A 13,207-nucleotide genomic window follows, 5' to 3' on the forward strand; every position below is an offset into this window, starting at 1 on the left:
GTGAAGGAGCTGAGCCTGGGATTTGAGTGCCACTGCTGAGATACTAATAGATCACAGAATGACTGGCTGTAAAGCTCTGTAGCATATATTATCAATTCTTATTGATGAAAGCACACAAGCTGCCACTTTGACATGCTTCAGATGCTCTCAAAGCACGTGAGCATGCCTTAGCGCATCCAGAGGGTATGAAACGAGGGGAAAGTTTTATCCACCAAATCAATTTGCAAAAGGAGCCTTGTCACAGTAAAAGTTTTTGAAAAAGTTTGACAGATTGTTACTGCTGGGTTTGAAACACTGGAAGTGTGGGAGGCTGGGGAGGCAGCAGATTAAGGAGGATCCAAGGCGTGCAGGATGCTTGAGTATGGGAGAGAATAAAAGGATGGGCTTTATTTACAAGTGAATGAGTCTGTTTTAACTACTAGCGCATTCAAGGTAGAAGAAAACTAGTTTGAAAGGAGAGAGACACATTGTCAATTGGAAGTGAAATCATATGCAGCAAGGGAGTCCTTACAGAACTGACTAAAATCAACAAATGCACAGGAATGATGATGAGTGCAGTTGTTCCTATTGCTTTTCTGTCTGTACGTTTTCCAATTCAAAAAATATTAGAAAGGCTTCGTGACCAATTGTTGCTGTACTTCAAGCTGCATGTGTCCCTAAAGAGAGGTGCTGTAAATCAAGAGTATCTACAAAGTTGATGTTCAGAATAAGCCAGGAACTTGAAAGCCTAAGATTTAAATGTTGGTTGTGAGGACATAAATTAGCTGAGCTGAAAAACATCATTTCTGCTCGGGAGCAAAAGAGAGCGCTTCAATTAAGGTCCAGTAGGAGAAGCCCTGCCAGATGTGTCGCTACCCTTTTTGGCAGCGGCACAGACTTAGATCAACTCAGTGGAAAACTGCAGCCTCAGTGTGGTTGCTCCTGTCTTGAGCTTCCTGAGTATTTTCAGGAACAAAACCAATATTTTTTTTTCTAGGTACAGAAAACAGAAGGGAAATCATGTATGTAGCCACTATATTAATTAGCAATGATTAGTAAATAAGACCAGTTGAAATTGGTCTACGTGGGAGTTACAGAATGCATAAGCAGGAAAAATAACAGGCAACTAGTGCGTACACCTCCCTATTTTTTTGACCTGGGGCATAAGGGGTATTTCCCGAACTTCTGCGTTCTGTATACTTTATGTGGCAATTGTACCTTTTAAGGGACCAGTTTACTTAACTTTCAGTTCTTCAGGTTTTTCTTAATCTCATAGAGGGAAATTTGGGAGCATTTCAAACTATTGCAGTGAAAAGGCTGCTCTGGAAGTTAGGAGTTACCGTCCTACTTTTTGGAGTGTGTGTTTTTTAAGTAGGGTGATGTGGGGATGAGGGAAATTTTATAAATGTGTAAATGTATATGTGAGATCTTACAAGTTAGAATTAGGTTCGTTGCTACTAAATTATTGTCAACAGATTTTGTGTCGAGTTTGAAGGAATTCCTCTTAATGAAACAATGCTCACAAAATTCAGAAAACAAAGGTTTTATGAACCTTTTGTGCTGGGCAAGTCTTTTTTTAGATGCTGTCTCTAGTTAAGCATCTGTCTTTTGTGGTAAGCTTGACCTAAATTGTTTGACAGAGTTGTTGGTTTCTTCAGCGCTGTGCTTTGGCCTTAAAGTCAAGTGGCACGGTAATTCGTGGTGTTTAAAATAAAAAGTAGTATCAAGTGATACCTGTCTTTTAGTCTGCTTCTCAATTTTGTACTTTGTCTAGTGTTATGTAGGGATCGTTAAAGCCTTCTAGGAGAGAGACAGAAAAGTGATTTTTAAAGTTTAATGGTATCCTATTGAGAGACTGCTTTTTGCGTATTTTTCTATTTGTGTGCATATAGATGAAAATATGTATGTATGTACATATGTAATGTCCTTATTTCAAAGAAGTCATAGGTATTTGTTTTGTGTGATTATTCTCTGAAGCGGTATTCTTGCGAACTTTACTTTCTGATCTGTGCCAGCAGACTTTCATTAGCTGTAATTTTTGCAAACCTATATTGATAGATCACATAGGACCTCGCAACCTCAGGTTGGAAAAGAAGTTGAGGTAGGGATTCTGAAGAGCTTGCTTCTGTTAGAGACCCTTTCGCACAAAGCTTGCTTGTGAAGTAGCTTTGTGAGCATGTAATACTTTAAATTTCATGTGAAATGTGGAAATGAATACTTATTTTTGTTGTAAATTAAATGGTCAACTTAAGAGGAGCACTGACGAGAATTCTCAATTTGTATAGCAAGTAGATAATTGTAGAAGCGTATGGAAATTTAGAACAAGGAGGAAATGAGAATTGTGCGTTGTTGGAGAAAGGAATGGGGCCAGTAGACAGAATCCAGTGCCCTGATATATTTGGTTGATGCATAAGTGGAGATGTGGGCTACTACTGATGTTTGACTTATTAGAGTGTAGGAGCATTTTTTAGATGAAAGTGGGACATTTTATAATACCTCATTGAAATAACTTGGGTTTTGAATTCAGTACATAACTGTTCTGGTTTCTGGCTGTAATAAAGGTGGTAAATGTTTACCATTTTGCCAAGTAGTGATTCATTATGGTTAAATGTCAGTATAGACATGTCTGTATTTGAAAATAATAATCATAAACTTAGCTAGTCTGAAATAACTTTATACATACACTGCACATAGTTCTTATCTTGATAGTTTTGTTGTGGTGGGGGTTTGTTTGCTCCCCCCCCCATCTTTATCTGATCAGGAAAAGGAAGTTAAGGTCTCATGGTCATCTCAAAATGCAGACTTTTAAAATCTGGAAAAAAAACCCCAAACCCCAAACTGGTTAATGAGTAAAACTGTTGAAGAAGGTTCATATTTGAAAGTGCACATCAATCGGTAGTTTCCAGTGACGCTTATGCAGAGTATTTCCTAAGAAGAGGATTAGAAGAAGGGGCTGTTCTCAATCACTGATTTTTCACAGCAGTATTTGAGAATACTATGCAGTTTCTGTTTTCAAATTAGTTGCAGCTAAACCTTATCTCTGTTTACGGAAGCAAAAAGTAGATTTAGTTGAGGACTTCAGTTTCCAATATGAAAAGATGATTTCTTTCGAAACTACGCATCTTCATGCTGAAAAACCTTTCACATAAAGTTACTGTAACTTGATTACTGGTGTTTATTTTTACAAAATATATTTTTTTATTTTTCATGCTCTCAAAGATAATTTCTAATAAAAATAGAGCAATTGCATGGGGGTTTTTTGGCTACTAATATGTTTATGTTTTTGTTTTCTTTAGTATCAGACATTGAAGGTGCTGATGGGTTGCAGCTCAGAAAGGAACATGCCCTCAAGATATTTGCTTACATCAATTCCTGGACACAGAGGTAACTTTGGAATGAGTTTGAGTGTTGATGATACTGGATCTCAACAGCAGGTTTCCCTTAAAAAAAATACAGTAGAGTGAATGAGAATGGGCAAGTTATTAATGTGTAGCTAAGTGATACTTGGAGAGTAAAGGACATTTTACTACTTATTAAATAAAAATAAACATGCTACCCAGTGCATTTTGGGCAAAGCATATTTTGAATCTGGCCTTCTGGATGCTGTCATAATTGTGTAGCAATAAACAGCTATATTGCAATGACAAATCACGTGTGTTGCTGCTTTCACATGAAATTTTTCTGACCTTCCCCTGTGGGGGCAGGGTAGGGTAAGAAGAATTTAAGAAAAGATCACTCTGAGTGGGACCATCATGTTAAGTTTTTCTCAGTGTCCTAATACCGTGAGTCAAGACGATGAACAATGGCAGCCCATAGCTACTAAACTGATAAAGATAATCCTTTGCACATGGTTGTTTTAAATCAACTAGATTATTCCTTTTAATCTATTATTTAAATTACTGTTGTTGGTTTTTTACAGTAGTTGTATCGGCTGTTCTGCTTACCTCACAGCTACTTATTTTTCCAGTACAAGGAATTATATGGATATTAGTTTTTAGAAAGAATCTACAGCAAGGATGTTTGGAATTCAGTGCTCAGCAGTGGTTACAAGACCAAACTGAATCGTAAGAAATATTGGGAAAAGCATAGAGAATAAATTGGAAAACGTTATTCTGGTATTTAGAAGACTCCAAAAGAAAAAAAGGAATGTCATATTTTGGAAACCTGCGAAAGCGGAATCCTCTTCTTCCTCATTCTGCCCAAAGAAGGCACTCAAAGCAAATTAATTGTCTTCTGCAATATGCTGTTAGACACAGAGAAGGAATTTTAAATCAAAATAAACAGCAGCAACAGAAACCAGAATCCTGTCGTTTCTTGACAGGCCCTAGATGCCAAGTTGTCTGAGAACAATTGCAATCTAATCGTTTTCCAGGTCATCATCTGTTTAGAGTTTTGTTCTGTTCAGCAGCTATAGCATGACAAATCCAACCTGAAGAAAAAAAGAAAGACTGGATAACATTTAACTCTTTATTTTCTTCTAGTTTCCTTTTACCTTCCATATGTATGGTTTCATGCTATAAAAGAGTATGGAAAACAATCCTTAACCTATTCCAAGCAGAGTCTAGTGAAGAGGCCACAGGAGGGAGTTTTACTTTACATTTTAATTTCATGTCCCGTTTCTACTCTGACAAATGGGATTTTGAGAGTTCTGCTTGTTGTTTTGTGCTTGAGGCCTTCCTTAAGAGCTACTTTTTGTTTTGTTACCTGTAGTTTAAATCTGCTTTCCTTCAGAAGATCAGTTGACAGCTTAGCCTGAAGAATACCTTTATCTTCCATCTGCGTGTAGTGTTTCCATTTCAGTTTTCTTCTGGAAATTGTTGTGTTCAAAGAAGTCATATTTGTAGCATACTCATTTTTTCATAGATCTTTAATTTTTGGTGGAGCTCTTCCTGTGAACGCATTCAGATACATGAAGATTTAGAGGTTTTGCACATACCTCTATCTTGAAAAATGTGCCTTTGCCCCATAGAGAATTCTCCAATATCGGTTGGCATTCAAATACAGATATGTGAGAAGTATTCACCAGACTTTGTTTTCATTATTATTGAGAAAAATTTGTTACAGCCAAGTGGGGTAGTAATTTGTAGGCATAAGTGATGGACCTATTGTACATAGTTTTCCCCAAGGATAAATGCTTGAGGATACACTTGGTTTTGCCTGCAATTCGTTGTTGTAATTTGTTAATATGAAAATACATTTACAAGTAAATCACAGAGTCTGTTTTTTCAAATGGGTGAAGACACTCCCCTTACACAGTATTAAAAGGAATTTTCTTCCTGCAGAGACAGAACAAATGGTTTTAGATGCTTCCATCACTGTGTCTGTGCTGGAATTGGGGAATACTGAATGTTACCTTTGTCTAACCCACTGAAAAAAAAACAACCTCTATTCAGAATGTATATGCTTTTAAGAGCTGTAGCTCAAGGGCATGTTTGTATTCCCTCAAGAGAGGCAACACCCTCTACCTCTCATAGATCTGAGTTATCTGTCTTTTTTTTTTTTTTTTTACAAATTACAATTTATTAAGCCCAGTTTCTAATTAAATGCTGTGCTTTGCAGAAGGTTTTTTTTAATCACTTCTTATTGACAACTTCTTGCCCTGTCTTTTGCCTGCTAATTTTTCAGAAATGGTATGTGTAATTTTTGTAGTATTTTAGTATCTGAGAACTCTAGTCATGGATTGGAGTCCGTTGTTCTCCATGTAACAGGAGAAAGGTCTCTACTGCAAGACAGCTACCAGTTTATGTAGCCATTACATTGTTTAGTAGAGTTTGAGTGAGAAAGAGCTGAGTCCGTCTCAAAGATTGCGTTACGAGCATGTAGCCTTTAATTTTAGTCTTCGTTGAAGCACCCTTGCTTATTGCTTGCTTGCTTCTCTACATTCTCCAGGTTTAGATCCTTTTAGGGGAATATCCTCCACCTTTTGCTCAGAATGAGGAGATTGCTTGTCTGTACGGAAGAAGCAAATGTTCCCAGACAATAGGGTATCTATCTCCTTGGGGTTTATGCACCTAGAATCTCTTTGACGTCTATAGTTATCCTTGCCCACAACTAGAGCTATATTAGTTTTCAAACTTGATGATTTGATTGATTTTTCTTACTATATTGCTAAAGGGATGGCGTACAGTTTTCCCCCTTGTTCTTTTCAGTTTACAGTGTATCAGTAGATATTCAGAGGAATAATCTCTGAGACTACATCGTGAAGAAAGTAATGAAGATACTTGATACTGCTTTTTCCTATACGGGTAGAGGGTATCAGTGTGCATGGGGTTTCCATCTAAATACAGATAAAGGAAGTGAGCTTAAATACTTAATTAAAAATAAAATTATTTTGCAGCCCTGTTGATTTAAAAATATCAAGAATTAGTTCTCACACAGCTGACAAGTGTGTCCAGTGGTTTATTGCAATAAATATCAGTGGAGAAAACCAGACGAGGAAACGGATTCAGGAACATACTGAAGAACACTGCTTCTTTAGTAGTATGGTGAACTTGCCCCTAAGATTTCTTTTGTATATTTTATTCACAGTGGCAGCTGCTAAGCGGTAACAGGGACTTCACAGTTTTGCTGAGCATTTGGAAATAATGGGATGTTCACAGGGTTTAAGGGAGGCTTTGTGACTCCCACTTGCTGCTGGGTAGAGTCTGTTTCATTTGGATTTCCTTACTTTTATGGGTCTGTCAAATATTTTGTTGTTTAAAATGTTTTAATGTGAAGAGTCCTTTTGGTCAGTTACCTGTTCTGATTTTAGCTATTTCAGTAATTCTTATTTTTATTTTTTCTGTTTTCTTACAGACAATGTCTGTGCTGTTTCAAGGAGTATAAACATTTGGAGATCTTTAACCAAGTAGTATGTGCGCTTATTAACTTAGTGATTGCCCAAGTTCAAGCTCTGCGGGACCAGCTCTGTAAACATTGCACTATTAATATAGATTCAACATGGCAAGATCAGAGTAATCATGCTGATGAGCCCCTGAATGTAGAAAGACAGTCTCATGAAGAAGAAAATGGAGAACGGCAAAAATCTATAGAGAAAAAATTAGATTCTGCAAGAACTTGTATCCTGACAGAGGAGGAGTCTACAAAAAACACTGATGCTTTTAGCTTATGGAGCACTGATGAGAAGGAAAAGTTGTTGCTGTGTGTGGCAAAAATCTTTCAGATTCAGTTTCCTCTGTACACTGCTTATAAGCATAATACTCATCCCACAATAGAGGTATATCTTATCTTTATGTGTATATTTAATTATTTTGTGAAAGGTTATTTGTTCTCATTAATGAGTAGACTGTGAGTGTTTGGTGATAGTTGCTTTCACACAGGATGGGCAAATTCAGCTCTCCTGTTGACTTCAGTAGAACTTGTCAGAGAAACTTTTTAAATGACACGTACTCTTACACTTTCTTTAAAATATGCTTAATTGTTATAGGTAATATATTGATAAGTGTTGGATGGAACTGTACACTGAATTATTGTACTGTTTAAATAACAGGAAGGCAAAAAGGGGACTATAGCGAAGCCTTTCTTCCAGAAGGTAACCCATTAATAGTTTACTAATTTCTTTTCATTACAATCTATGGTTCTAGAAGCAAAGCTTCATAAACTAAACTTTGTGCAAGACCAAACTTACTTGTTAGAACAGCTGTTTAATGGACTGGAATAACTGAGCTCTACACAAGTAGCTTTGTTCTACGGTGCTGATTTTTCTCTGTGATATTTGTTATGGCTACCGTTCACACTTTCCATATTTTCTTCTGGAAAAAACCACCAAACAAAAAAATTTTCAAAAATCCTGCAATGTTTAATTCACAGTTTCTGAAATAAATATGATGTGGTTAGCATTTCCTAGTTGAAACAATATAGTTCTTGGAAAGGCTGGCTTTTGATCCAACTTGTGGTAGTCTAATACCAAATAAACAGTTCTTTTACGATATTTGTATGCAAAGAAGATGTATATTTAGCTATATGAAGAAAGCTTCTATCCAACAAACTTTTGAGAAAGTAAAAGTGGAGAATTAAACTACAGTTAACCCAGTCTTTATTTTTTATTTGGAGAGATTTGGGAGTTCTGTTGGAGCTCTGAGTGGTTAAGTTTGCTTTTAAAGTTTGCTTTTTAAACGTAAGTCCCAAATGAGAAGATACCAAGCCATAGATAATTTTTGGTTATGTATGCTAGAGTCATCACAAGATATAAGCAATTCCTGTTGAATGAATGCTGCCATATCTGACAATAAATCTAGTTAAAACCTGCAACATAGTGGGGTTTTTGGGTGGGCTGGATTTTGGTTTCTTGTCTTATTCCAAAACATATGGGCATAAGTTAACAGAGGTTGTTTCACAAATATATGTGTGTAGAAAAATGAGGCAAAGTTAGGATTTGTGGCTTTCAGGTTTCCCCATCATTCATTTTGGCCTGCCTTTTAAACTTTCACCGTACATAAATAAATCTGTAGTTCAGCCTCTGCAAGTAGGAACTGTAGAGGGTAGATCTATCTTGTCAGTTAAAAAGAAAAATAAATCAATGACTAAAGTGATTTATCTTTTGTACTCCTGTGGGACGCCTACTGAAACTAGCTTCATAGGAATATGGAATGAACAATTCTGGAACAGCTTTTCTGTGTACAGGCACACTTGCTTCTTTTAAATGACAATTTCATGTATTTTTTTTTCTTCTCTTTCAATTTCACTTCCAAATGATAAAAAGAAAATCTCAAAGTGCTTGGTGGGATTTCTTTTTCACTTGATGTGCAGCCATAAAGTGATTTGGACACAGAGATGCTGTAGATTGCTTTACTGTGACTGGCTATCACTCTAGACATACTAGTACATATCACACATATCATACTATTATATATCATTTAAATTCTTGAATACATGCATTAGCTATCATAAAAACAGAACTGAAAGGGAAGCTGAGAATGAAAAACACTTTCCTGAGGTACAGACAAGTGAGGGAAAAGTTTTTTACTTTTCTGCTAGACTTTTTGCGTTTCCAGGTATGGATTACTGAGGTATGCTAGCCTGCCATGTTTGTGGTGTGCCTTTTTCCTTTTTGGGGGGAGATTTTTTTTTGTTTGTTTGCATTTAAAAGGTCCTAGCATCAATCATTTTTCTCACAAACTGAGATTTCCTATATTTAGGAAGCATTAGGGTTCTGTTATTCTAAAGTAGTAAAGTTAGCTATTTCAATGTCAAAACTTTCTGCTACCATGAGTAACTCATTTACTGGGGTTTACAATTTACTTTTGGATTTCAGTCTAGAGCATGTCTTAGTTCAATTGGGACAAGTTATTAGTCCCAGTAATGGGAGCACTTTTTGTTTTAGATCAGGCTTGGACTCAGTCCTCAAGGGATCCTAAAATAAAAATTCCTGTTTTAAGTCTATCATCTATACTTGTAAGCTAAAAAAATTCCTGAACAGACCAAATCTGCCAAGAATTTGTTGGGAGAAGCTTGCGTAGCTCTTCCTCTCCCTCTAAACATTTCTTTTGCCCTGGAAAAAGGGAAATTTTGTGATGCAAAACAGACTCCCATCTCCACTCTCGCTGACTTCAGAAATTCTTTGTTCCAGATTCTTGAGGTGAATTTCCACAATTTCATTGAGTCATCACGTCCAGTAAAGTTTCACTTTGCCTAGAAATGACTGATTAGGCTGTAATTTAAAATTTTCCAATGTAAGGCTTTCACATGGTATTATTACCTTCTGGTAATGATTAGCAGTTAGCATTACTGTTAGCTTTTGCTCTGCATACACCTCCAAGATCTTTGTTTTTAATGACAGCAGACAGAAGGCAAGTCTTGAAGTTTAATCCTCTTATCAGGTGCTGGCCAAGCCATTTTACACTTGACCGTCTAGTGAAGAAGAAAATCATTCATATGAAAGTACCAGGTTTTCCCTAGTTTGCAAAGTTAGATGAAAATGAACAACAAAGCAAGATAAAAGGATATGTGCCCGTTTATGATCGTATAGACTTTGTCCTTAAATGACATGGGCTTCGAATTATTTTTGTCCCTTACGCATTTACAACATTTCTAAAGTGAGAGAGTGAAGACCACGGAAGCCCAATCTTGACAACAGGAGCTACCTTGAACAAGTGGCCTCGCAGGGGGCAGAAATGTCACAGAACTATTCTGTATACGAGGACAGTGAAACTACATCATGTGGAAGTAAATCAAGCTCATTGACAAGTATATAGCCTTGACCTGTGTAGAATGAATATGAGTCTGTATACACAGAATGTTTGTCTCAACTTTTCTTAAGTTGATGAGAAGCCTAATGAAAAATGTCTTTCTACTAAGTTTGGATTTTGAAAACAGCACAATTAGTTGCAGTCAGTTAGAGGTCAGCCCACTTCAGGACATAAATACTGAAAAAAATCTGTAAATATAACATCTGGAAACACACCATTGACTTCTGTTGAAATCTACCAATATCTTTGGTGCCGAGAGAGAGAGGTCTTTGCATCTGTTTTTCATCCTACACAAAATTAACTCAAAATATTTTTATAAATGTGGTTGGTTGTGTTTTTGAGAAATGTTGATACTTTGGCGTTAGTTAATTTTTTTGTTTTGTTTTTTTGGATGCATGGGATATCTTTTAAGAGGTCTTGCATACAGGATAGTTTAAAACTGTATGCCCTATTCTTCTCTTCATATTTACTCTGTGCAGCAAGTGTAATACCTAGAATGGACACTTCGGGGGGGGGGGGGGGGGGATCTAGAAAATGGAGGCTCTTAAAATCCTGTAGAGAAAGAAGCAACGATGGAAAGTGCACTCCTGAACTTTGCACCGCCTCAGAATGAACAATGAATCTGAAGGGAGTTACCCAACCGTTTAGCAGTTCTTGACAGAGGATGAAATGAAAGAGGAAAAAAAAAAAAAGAGTTGTTTAGGTGTCTGTAGCTGTAGTCCCTGATTCTTTGGAATCTTATCTCTGCTTCTCCTTTTCAAGTAAATATTTTCTTGGAAGAGGTCTCTGATGTTTTTTAATGCCATTTAAAATGGCCGGTGTTAAATGCCCGGTAAAATGCCATTTTATTGCATGGTGTTTTTTAATGCCATTTTAGATTCCCATGAGGAATTCTCTTATTTCCTTATAAACTTGATCTTAAGGAGTTCTCAGTTTCTATTCTGATTCACATCTGCAAGAACAGAAGTCACATTTCCAGACTCAGTCTCTCAACTGCAACACTTTTAGTAAGCTTTGCGGGACTCGCGCAACAGACCTCCATGAGTTTTTGATTTCTGTATGCTAAGACCTGTAGTTCACTCGACAGCAAGTCTCTGTTTTATTCAAGAAAACTAATGAAATTTCTCACACTGTTTCTGCAGTTTTCATGAGCAGAGCGCTGAATACCTTTTCTTGCTACTTGAAAACATACCACCTACTGGCTTCAAAGCTGTTTTAAAAATAACTGTTAGAGTATCACGAGTTCAGGCATGACTTAGAGTTCAGCAGAAGAAAAAAGAAAATAAATGCTTAGATATAATATGAGCATATTGAATAATTCAAAATGTTTGTATCATACTTAATCCATCCAAAATTGCTTGCCTCCAGCATCCTCTGGTACAGTTTTAAGAAGCTTACTCCTACACAGCTATTTGAAATATATTCAGGAAACTTAATTTAAAAACTTAACTTTATGTTAAACTTATATTTGATTTGTGAGTATGAGAACTGGGTGTCTGGCATGGAGGGATGGGAAGGAGAAGAATGTGTGCTGTAACTACCTGCAAGTATCCATGGCAATGTTGGGGTTTTACAGTCAGGTTTTATGATATCTTCAGTGCCCTTTTGCCCCCAGCCATATGCAAGATACACACACTATGTGTAACAACCCTAATAAAGAAAATTCCTGCTTTATACTGCCCAACAAGTGAACATTAAAAAGAAAAGCTATTTTTCCAAACTCTTTTCAGTTTAGTACTTCTAGAAAATAGATATCTTAGGGTGATGCAATTCCTTTCTCCTCTTTAGTTAGCTTAATACTGTAAAGAGTAGCTTAAAATGTAAAAAGTATTAGATACTTATTTTATACGATGTGTTTTGTTATACATAAAATAATATAGTAGTAGAAGTTAAAGAATTCTAATATTCTGATGGGAATGAATAATTCGACAGTTTGCCCCTTAAGTCATTAAATGTAGGATTGCAGAACATCCTACATTTCATCTAAATTCAGATGTTTGGGTATATGTGTCATCTTTATGCAAAAATTGCATTCAAAAGCACCTAGATGGGTTCTGTTCTGTAATTCTCAGGCTGGTGTGCAGCCAGGTTGCCAGACTATCCCCTTTGTAGTATTCCTGTTGAAGAAATCGGTATGTTTTGCAGTGTACAAACGGAGCAAAGCTTGAGCTTCTGTCTTCCTCTAAATTAGGGTTTTGTTTTTTTCTGTTAGTTGACTATAATGTCTGTTAATGGTCGGTTGGTTTTTGTTCTATAAATGTGTTTTTATTGCTTCAGTTAATTTTTTTTTCTTTTTAAACAGGATATTTCTGCTCAAGAAAGCAATATATTAGGGGCGTTCTGTGATATGAATGTAAGTTGTCCATTTTTAAATAGGTGCACATTTCGTAGAAACTTAAAATAGCCATGTTCGCTCCTCTGTATAGATTTGTGTTATACTAATGCAGCTTTTGAATTGCCTGTATATCTGAATGGATTTAGTATTGATTGTTCGAATTCTTCTTCTCTCCCCCACCCATATTTCTAGGACGTAGAAGTACCATTGCACTTGCTTCGTTATGTTTGTCTGTTTTGTGGAAAAAATGGCCTTTCCCTCATGAAGGATTGTTTTGAATATGGAACCCCTGAAACACTGCCGTTTCTTATAGCACATGCATTTATCACAGTGGTATCTAATGTAAGTATTGTCTTTAAATTGTTTAATGTTAAACACAAAAAGTAAAAGGACTGAAGTCTGGAAGAATTCTGTAGGACCGTGGAGGGAGAAAAACACTATAAGTTTTTCCGTGTTGGGAATGTGAGGTTTGCTGGTCCACTGAGCGTTTCATCATCCAAGCCCTATACATCTCCTGTAAGCACACAAGTAGTTTTGCAAGTTTGTATCTAGATGTGAAGCTTGTAACAGCCCCAGAAAATACTTAAAAGAACGTTGTCAGAGGTAATTTCTGTCCCTGAAATTGCGTCATGGAAATGTTTTTAAGCTTCTTCAGGCTAAATTAACTTTTTACTTATTTCCTGTGAGGCACAAAGGAAAAGCCTAT

The 13,207-nt window shown here is 36.5% G+C and overlaps 1 protein-coding gene across 8 annotated transcripts in view; it reads left to right on the forward strand.

Moving 5' to 3' along the window:
- USP34 (ubiquitin specific peptidase 34) overlaps positions 1-13,207 on the forward strand; it is a 140,726-nt gene that overhangs the window by 16,089 nt on the left and 111,430 nt on the right. For 6 of the 8 annotated variants that reach the window (XM_072857477.1, XM_072857483.1, XM_072857482.1 and 3 more), the window contains exons 2-6: positions 3,276-3,363; positions 6,775-7,195; positions 7,469-7,510; positions 12,469-12,519; positions 12,694-12,843. In XM_072857477.1, the coding sequence (XP_072713578.1) occupies positions 3,276-3,363; positions 6,775-7,195; positions 7,469-7,510; positions 12,469-12,519; positions 12,694-12,843 (752 nt within the window). The remainder of the gene's footprint in view (positions 1-3,275; positions 3,364-6,774; positions 7,196-7,468; positions 7,511-12,468; positions 12,520-12,693; positions 12,844-13,207) is intronic. The other 2 variants (XM_072857481.1, XM_072857484.1) reach the window with 1 other exon arrangement.

Source organism: Ciconia boyciana, chromosome 3 (assembly GCF_034638445.1).
Source record: "Ciconia boyciana chromosome 3, ASM3463844v1, whole genome shotgun sequence".
Taxonomy (NCBI): domain Eukaryota; kingdom Metazoa; phylum Chordata; class Aves; order Ciconiiformes; family Ciconiidae; genus Ciconia; species Ciconia boyciana.